Source organism: Panthera pardus, unplaced genomic scaffold, assembly GCF_024362965.1.
Source record: "Panthera pardus isolate Hobbes unplaced genomic scaffold, ASM2436296v1 HiC_scaffold_12, whole genome shotgun sequence".
In the NCBI taxonomy this organism is placed as follows: Eukaryota; Metazoa; Chordata; class Mammalia; order Carnivora; family Felidae; genus Panthera; species Panthera pardus.
This window is the reverse complement of record NW_026526677.1, coordinates 88,231,212-88,240,968: the sequence shown is the minus strand read 5'-3', so window position 1 is coordinate 88,240,968 and position 9,757 is coordinate 88,231,212. Positions and strand designations below refer to the sequence as shown.

The 9,757-nt window shown below is 32.5% G+C and overlaps 1 protein-coding gene across 3 annotated transcripts in view; it reads right to left on the bottom strand.

Moving 5' to 3' along the window:
• Positions 1–772: 772 nt before the first annotated feature.
• Positions 773–9,757, bottom strand: part of ZBTB44 (zinc finger and BTB domain containing 44) — a 71,235-nt gene continuing 62,250 nt past the window's right edge. For 2 of the 3 annotated variants that reach the window (XM_053900257.1, XM_019421423.2), the window contains one exon: positions 773–8,085. In XM_053900257.1, the coding sequence (XP_053756232.1) occupies positions 7,803–8,085 (283 nt within the window). In that variant the 3' untranslated portion in view covers positions 773–7,802. The remainder of the gene's footprint in view (positions 8,086–9,757) is intronic. The other variant, XM_019421424.2, reaches the window with a different exon arrangement.

Here is a 9,757-nt window from a genome sequence, read left to right as displayed (position 1 = left end):
TGTAATTATTTTAATTTCTACATTTTGCATTTATGTATATCTCCTGTGGCTGAGGCTACTAAGGACCCGAACAGTTTGCTCACTTTGAATGGTTTGGTAAGCAATTATTAAAAACATAACACACTCACTGAATGAAAAGACAGTGCTTCTTAAAATTAACCTCTGCCCCTCTGAATTGAATTCTAAAGTGATCCTGGTAGCTTGGCATCGGTGAAATAATTTTCTTTGCCTGTTACTCTTGTTCTATAGTCCAATTATTACTAAAAGTCACATCAAGATGAATCTAAACTTAGAAACCGCTTCCTTTAGGCTCTCACAGGCGTGTTACTTATGCAAGGGCTGTTCCCCTCACCCTCCTCCAAGTACCTGTTTTCTACTTTTTGGTTGTAAGACATTACTCAAATGTTACCAACAGGTATCTCATCAAAAGTACAACTTCAGAAAGATTCAGGGAAACTTCTAAAGATGCAACCCACCCCTCAGGAAGTAGCTTTGCACAAGATCCTGAACCTAGTTCAATAGCTCCAGGAATTGATGACTTTCTCTAGCCTCCTTTAGATCTCTTTCAATCTTAAGGGATGGTATTTGTGGAATCTGTGCCCCTTCAACTCTTCTTCCTCACCCAGGAAGCTGGTGTGTGCCTTCTAATTTAAGATTCTCTGGTCCGTGCATACTCAGCAGATGACTTTTCTCATCTAACGTTGCTCAACCAACACCACCAACTCTTCCTTCCAGCCAACAATAAATAACAACAGCAGGAAGTTTTACTCCATAAAGCATTAATAAGATATTTTAATGAGAAAAAAAATCTTAGTCTTATGTTTCTATTCAAAGACACTCAAAACTAATTTTTCCCTGCCCATCCCTTCTAAACTGCAACTTTATTTGCGACCATGTAATAAAGGCCAGTTTAAAGATTTTTTAAAAAAGTTTAAACCTTTTTAAAAAAGATTAAACAACCAGGCTAGCAAAAAGGTACTCAATACATACTTTCCTTATATCAAACAAGCTAATATTTCAGTACAATGTAACTATACAGAATATATACAATACACATATGTTCACAAAGCAAACACTATAGGCTCAGAACAGATTTGAAAAAACATGATATTCACATTGATTACAATAACTCTAAAAATGATTGTAACGTTGAAACGGCACTTAGTTTACAAAAAAGTCACAAAAATATATATATATATATATATGTATATATGAAGTCACCAAGAACTATGGTTCCTGTAAAATACTAATAGCCAGATACTAGTATATAAAATGTGAAGTTCTGACATTGTATACATTTTTAGGAAATAAAATCCAAAACCATTTTTGTTATTGTTGAAAGTCAAACATGCCAAGAAGTTATTAGCTATGGCCACTGTCACCAAGTACAGCCATATTTAAATGAGATGACAAGTGGATACAAAGCTGGTGAACTGGGGACTGGCACAGTTAAGAGAGTTGTACTGGTTCTAGGAGAGGGCTGAAGACATAAAAACACCCATCTACATAATTCACATTTCTGCCCCAGCATTACCCTCCCCCAAGGGTTTCACAAAATGCCAGTGCCCAAAAGGAATCAACGCTGCAAGGTAAAAAAGTTTCCCCCAGGCTTCTTTGATGTTGGCCTATAGGAAAATATTAAGCATGCATCAGCTAAACAAAGCAGTCAGTCACCCAACTGGAAAACTGTGGTGCAGCTTCCTCCCAGGCTGGTTGTACTAGAAAGTACTCCAGTTTTTAAACAGAGCCAGATTTATATGTTAGCTCTGTAAAATACTGAGCAACTGTAGCAGCAAGTATGAAATTACAGAAACAAAACCACAATTTTATTTAAAAATTCATTTCTGTGACATCAAAACAATTTTTTCCTTCTTATCTGTCACCTGTAACCAGACATCAATTTCTTCTATCACTGAAGTATGGTCAATTTCAATTTCAATCTGACTTTCTCATTATGCTGCTGTGGAAAAAGACAAGTCCTAATCTTGGAAAATTTTAATTTACTCTTAAAAATGAGAATACAGGAATTTCAAAGTAAAAAAAAAAAGTCTGTTCTAAAAGTATCTCACAAATATATATATTTAAATATTAAAATAGGCTACCTAGGATTTTTATAAAATGGCTTTTGAAAAGATAGTAGAGGCACAAAGAAGCCATAAACTATCTTCCAATCGGACATAAGGTGCCACAAGGGTGCCATACAAAGAGGCAGGCAATCTCTATCTGATGCAACAGGAGGCACCAGGAACAACAGAAATATCAAACATATTATTGGGACTTGGATCAAAACCAAATTTTACTCTATTGAGGGCTGTTTTTTTTTTTTTTTTAAATATTTTGAAATATATGCATTAGAAGCCATCACTTTGTATAAGGAAGAAAATGAACAAAGATTATGATCTTACACCTTCCAAATACCTGGTGGCATTCATTTTAGGCACCTGAAAGATGAAAAGCAGTGCAACTTTCAATAATTTAATGGACTACTCTCAGTATGAGAGACTTTACATAGCATCTATCAACTTGAAAATTAAATTGATAACTGAAGGAAAACAAAGCTCTTAGAAAAAACACACTTACAAGGTAATCATAGAAAAGGTTCTCTCTAGAAAGCAGAGGTTTCTAGGAACTGCACAAAAGGTTTTACCACCTTTAAATGAACACAGCTTCCACTAATGCCAACGGAATCAATGTATGTTAAGGGGAGATGGCCAGCTCCTCTTCAAGTAGGGAAGATTTATCCTTCCTTAGAAGGTGATGTACTTTGGTAACCTGAACATTCAATTACAGGATGATTTTTTTAGCTTAACTGGATTATGAAATCTGGATATAGTTAGACCAGCATTTGGGAAAACAAGGATAATTTCATAAAAGTCATGACACTAGCCCCTCAAACCATCAAGCAGCAATTTTATCAATAAATCATCACAATTGAGCCCAAGGCTTTAAGTTTAATCAGCAAACTTAGTCAATTTAAAGAGAAAGGCAATAATCAAAGAATTAGATTTTATAAACCAGGCACTTCAAACTGAAATTAAAGATTTTAAAGTTAAAACAATTTTTTTAAAAAAAAAATTGTTTTCAATCAATGGTCTCCACTTTTAAATTCTTTGTAAACTATTATGTGCACAGGTACCCTGGTATTAGCTGTAGCTTGCCTGGGCCCTGCACAGAGGAGGCTCTCTTCAAGTAGCACAAGCACTTTGAGGTGATTCTGTATTTTGGATACTGCCAAACTGAGACTCCAATAACATTGCCTGACATTTCTGCAGAGACTACTTGTAAAGACACAGAATTGTTTTTTCTCATCACAAAAATAGAATCACTACAATGTAGTGGAAATATCTAACTGTATTAGTTTAGTATGAAAAAAAAAAGTACAACTGTGATGTCACTAAGAGTCTACATCCCATAATCTGATATAAGCTTACTTCCTCCCATTAATAAATTTCAACATATTTATAATCTAAAAACGAAATATCCACAGAGTGTCTGTTCCTTAGTTGAACCTGGAAACTGGTTCAATTCCACTTTACTGTTTAATCTGAACCATTATTGCTTTTGGCAAACTCATCTTGCTGAGGACTTCCTAGATAAAAAATACCCTATATCACCACATTCTGTCAAGGAAAATGACACTAAAAGATAAAAGTGGACATAAGCAAAATAAAAAATAAATTTAAATTTTGACCATTTTAGCTTAAAGCTAAAGGAGTATGCTTAGCTATAAATATTCCTCATAGATGTGTATATACTATAATAGAACTCTCCTTAATTTTGTTCCACTGCTTCAGAAAACAAAATCTAGTTTCTAATACATTCTTCTCTGTTACTTTTAAAATCTGAATATATTATAAATAAAGTATCTTATGTCAATAACTTATAGTGAAAATCACACTTATTACCTTTTAACAACTTTGGGTCGCTTCCAAACACAAACTTTACTAGCACCCGCCCACACCCCCCAGTTAATATTATATCTAGAAAACTATTCTCCCTCATTTGGATGTATATTTCAGAGTTATAACTTCACATTTTGCAGATGAGTGACAATAGAGTAAGTGCCACATCAAAGTTTCTTGTTCTCTTCTTCATCAATTCATCAAATCTCAAACTCCTTTCTGTTACGGCATTACAATTTAGGACTGTTCATTCCTCAAGTAATAACAATGATTCCCTCCATGTGGTAAAGCACAGAATTGACATTACCTTACACAATAATGTATTTTTCACGGACTACAAAGTTGAGAGACTAAAACTGATCTGAGAATCTTCAAACTAAAAGCCACTAAATAAGATAACTGGCTTCTATTTAGATGGAGTACAAGAATAAAATAATGAGAGAGCAAACAAAAGACTGAAAGAGTTAATACAGCTTCCGAAGGCTCCCAGGGAATCATTTATACACTAGGAGAGTCTGGCTCAGTAGTTAGAATGTAACAATGATACTACATTAGACATGCTGACTAGTCCATTCCGTTTGATAAACTATTTTAACAAAATGCAAGTTTTTCTGTTTGCTTTTGAAACCAAAGAGCATGTGTCATAACACGGAACCAAATTACTTAAGCCGGAATGGTTTACATGCTGAAATGTTAATACATAAAACTGAATGAGGTTATTTAAACATTTTAGTACACTTTGTCTCACTGAAATCAAGAACTTAAAAAAAAAACAAACTGGCAATATAATTAAATATGCAACTAATTATGTGAAATAAAAATTAAGATTACTTGAAATTCAAATTAAGAAAAATTCATTTAAATATATTTATGGATGATAATCTCCATCTGTTTCTGTTTATAAAAACCTTTAAAAAACCCAATATTAATCTCTTTTTCGAGAATTATTACAAGCATTCTCATGCTAGATGTTTCCATTGTTAGAATGCACCCCTAAAAATGGAAAGAATGACTGCAGGAGATTGAACACCCAGTTTCATAGAAAGCATCTTTGCTCATTTCTAAAGTGTATCATACCTATTTGGTAGCATAAAAATGGAAAATAAATGCTTTTCTTGTATAAAATTCTTGGTTTTAAAAAGGCAATTTATCCTGCATCCTAAAATTTAAGCCCTTTAAATATCACAAAATTACCCTCTTGGGCCTTATGAAAGACAGCTATACTTAAGTATTCTAAACTGGAATTTTTGTTTAGTTATACTGGTAATTTCTAATGGATGGGATAATGGAATTGGCTTTCATCTCTTTGCAATGTTTTCCATATATACTGGTAAAATTATCCATTCAATTATCCCTCTCTCAGATGAATTTTAAATAAACCTAAATAACACTATATACAATTACCCCTTGCAGCTTAGTTTAAGCTAAAAATCCTTAAATTGTGTATCAAGCAAAATGGAGAGCCTCAATGACAGAGAAAAAAGGCCTTTGTTTATATCATTTTATGTTAAATACTAATTAATTAGTTACCTGTATTGTTAAGATTTGGGGTACAGACAATAAACCAAGTATACATTTTCATAGTATATTCAAGTTTTTCATAAAACTTGGAAATCTGTGCAATTTGTAATTACCAATGAAAATCTAGTTTCCATTTGGGAAAGAATAGCCAGTGGTGGTAATCCTACATTCTGAGAACACAGAATACTTCAGAGCTGCCAAAATTGTGGGCTTTCTTAACACAGAGTTCTCAGGATAGGTAGGGGATATGCTAAAACACTTTCAATCATACAAATCCCCGAACAATTCTTACATGTTTATTTTCTTTAACCCTTACTTCTTTTTTTTTTTCCTTTACTTAGTTATAAAAAATAACTCTTAGAACTGAAGGCAACAATGATTCCTGGTCATTAATTTTACCTATTCTTTGTTTTGCCCATATAAAGATTCTAAAATTAACTCCGAGGTTTATCCATTGGCCGGCATAACATTTTTCAAGAGTATGTATGACGTTAAAAATAAAAATTCCTAACTTTTCCAGCTGAGACACAGCAGTACTGCTACTAGTATTACAGTCTGTTGCAAAAAGTAAATTCAATCCTGTTAGTAAAGAAGCATAAATGATGGAAGCCCAGTATAACCTGTGTATGTTGATCTTCCTGTAGGTAATATACCTATGTTTGGGAGCAGAGGGAGGGGAAACAGGTTCAAGACTGAGATAAGCAGTTGGAAACAAGTTAAAACTTGACAGAATTTGGAAAAAGAATGTTACCTGAAAAAAAATCTTCAATGAGTTTACTTTCCCTTCCTTTACATTTGTGGGAGGAAAATCAATCACAGAATTAGCCAATTAAAAAAAAAAGAAACAATAAAATCACTATAACTTAAAAAATTAATTTTATTATTAAGGTCTAGCACCCAAACAAAATTCAGATCTTGTGTTTTGAATAAGAAACTATTTAGTTTCTTTTTCTAATTTAATCAGGTGTTTTCATAATTATTAACCTGTGGGTATATACATAGAAAAAAGGTTATTCAAAAGTTCATTGTTCATGGACTCATGAATATTTAGGATCAAGGTCAGTGATGCTTTAATGGCACCAGATGCAAAGTATACTCCAGTCCAGAGTATGATATAAATTTCGACTATAAATCAGGAAGTTTCATTTTTTTTAGCAGCAAAAGAGGTGATATTAATTTAAGGTTTTTAAGTTTTCCTTTAGTCTTAGTTTTTTCCCCTAGATTTATGAGTCCTAGTTGATCAATTTAAAGCCTTTTCTCATCTGTTACATTATTGCTTACATTGTGTAAAAACTACACTAATCCTTTTAATAAACTTGTCAAAGTCTAAAAATATTTTCAAACAAAAACAATGTATCAGCGACACAGGGAACTTTGTAAACAATCTTAGTTGGGTTAAGAACATAGCCTTAACAGAGAATTCTTTTATTTTGTCCAAATCAGCACAATAAAAACATCCTCAACAATACATAAACCTATATATAAAATATAGAATATCTCCAATATTTTTCCTGTATATAATATCATGCCAGTATATGCAAGAGGGAGTACTGTTCATGGGGCAAGAGGGGAAAATGATTTAGGCAATGACCTAATTAGCCAGGCATTAACATTCAAAGACCAGGTAAACAACAATTTTAGTCAGAAAAGCAGTACTAAGAGTTCCTATGAAGTTGGGATTTATGTACTTCATTTTCCACTCCTGGTCATTTCATGCACAGCCCGGCTATTCTCAATCATGGTTCTCTGCCTTCTTTCACAGAAGAAAGATTATTTGGAGTGGTACTAAAGAAGTTCAGGGAATGCCTATCCCTACACCAAATTTCACCATGAAAAATAATAGAAATGACAAAGCTTAAAAAAAAAAAAAAAAAGAATACATTGGATTTCAGAAGTATTTACCCTAATAATTTTTAAGAAAGCTTACCGTAAATATTTCCTAAACCAACAGGCTTTACAAAATATTGTACAATGTCCTGTGTATAGGAGTAAACATCTATTCAGGCTGTCAAATTCTGTTCAGTAATTTGTTTCCGGTGTACCCTTTCATCTCAGAAGGTCAACAATCATCTGAATTCTTCTTTACCTAATGATCTCATTAGCCTGCTTTTAACAATGGAAGAAACTGATACAGGCTTGAAGTCAACTGGTTCTCCTTAAGTCTCATAGTTTCAATTATGTTTCAACATCATGTTGTTGTGCACTTACAGAAGCAATCTCTCAGTCATGAAAAATAAAACATCAGTTGTGGGGCTTACAAAGTAAAAAGGGAAATTCTTTCCCAAACCCTTTTTTGTTTAAAAAATTAAATTAAATTTAAATGTACAAGACCAAGCACAGGCACTTTCCAAAAACCAAAAATGAAGCCAAACCATGAAATTACTCAATGGTTATAGAAGACAGCTCTGATTTGGGGGGGTCATCTCTGGTTGCCTCGGCACAAGCACTGGTCTTTGGCTGCTCTGGCATTTCTTCCTCTTTTTCTGCCAGCCCACCAAGAGACCCCAAGGGGAAAGTGCTTTCACAATTCTGGGTCGAGGAGACCTGTGAAATTACAGGCATTTGAACAGAGGAGTTGCTTTCAAAACTGTGTTCTCCAAGATCATATTGAACAAGGGTCTCTTCTTGCTCCTGGTTTAAGTAGTCCGGTACTAGGAAATCACTAGATAAGAGGCAAAGGATGAAAGAGGGAGTTAATTTTCAAACCAGTAATAAATTAGCCACAATAAAAAGACCTGATTTGTAAAACAAGATTGGGATTTTTCATTTCTCTAGTTCTTGACTAATTATAACTCAGGATATTCAAATTTCTAAACTTTCCTAAATATGAACCCAAGCCATCCATCAGAACCAAAGTATATGAACTCTACTATCAATAGATAGGATTAATTATCACCTTCATTGCCACTTTAGACCCCTAAGCAGCCTTTCTTGTTCTATGTAGAAGAGTTTCTGTATACAGATACAATTAGCATGCTCACTTAAGCAAGTATCATTTGAATAACTTATGCTTAACTTTTCTTGGATTATATGCTAATTAAGAGGTATATAAACCTAACTTTTTATTACTTCCTGGATATAAGTTAGTTAAGAAACTAAGTCCTTATGCATAAATGACATTATACATAATGTACTATATAGAGAAATATAAAGAATAATTTATGTGTATTCTGCTTTTAGATTTAGTATATGAAAACAATAAATTCCATTTGAAGTAGGATTTGAAAATGAATGCCATGAGATCAGTTATATATTAGTCCTAAGAAAGTATTTATTAATACTGAAAATATTTAATATTATATTGATAGGATTAAACATTTAATTATTAAATATGGAGAGTAAAATATACCAAAATTTTAACAACAGTGGATATTACTCCTGAGTGGTGAGATCAGAAAGTATTTTAATTTCTTATATTTTATACTTTCGTACATTTACTAAGTTTTCTACTGTAACATTTTTTGTAGTTAAAACAAACATAAAATATCTCTTAGATGCTTTAATTAAATCTTTATTGCTGGACTTAAAAAGTTCATTCTACTAGGAATGTTAATAACTGATACATTTAAGAAGGTGGTTTTATAATCTGTCCAGTATTAATAAAAAAATTAAAATATGTTCATTTGCAAAACAATTTAAAATGTCCTATGTTTTATTTTTTAAGAAGTCTTCAGGTGTTAGACAGGAAGAACAGAGGACAGAAGGTTCTGTACAGGGAAGATACAGGCAATAGAAGTGGTTAACTATGACACTATCTTAGTTCTGGACAAACAATGTTTGATATGATATGTGTAATTTAGGTTTCGTGAGATGACAACCAGACACTCAGACATGAGTAAACAACATGAATGTCAGGTCTGAAGAGGAAAAAAATCTGCAGGAATAGTTTGGAATTTATTGAAAAATAAGATTTAAGAAGTAAAGATGGTTTAAAATTTAAGTTTAGGAAGATTTCATTTTATAAAAAATTAAGGATTCCTACAGATGTACATTTTTGATAAAGTATTAAAAAAAGACAACAGAGTTTTATATTTAGAGACCTCTGAAATGACCTTTAAAGCTTACATTTTATCGGTCTTTATGCTTCAGGCTTCTTCATTTGTAAAGAGACATGTTCAGTCATAATACTAGTTAGTGGTAGAGTCAGAACTAAAACCTGACTTCCTTAGATACTCTATAAATCAGAAAGGAATTCTATCATAAATTATTAGTGAAAAGCATGAGCTTTAAATTGAAAGAAAAAGGAAATTTAATTGAAAATAATCATATCCATTATAGTTGCTGTTGAAGTTCTTTTCTTTATTGGTAAATATATATCCCTTTATATAGAATTA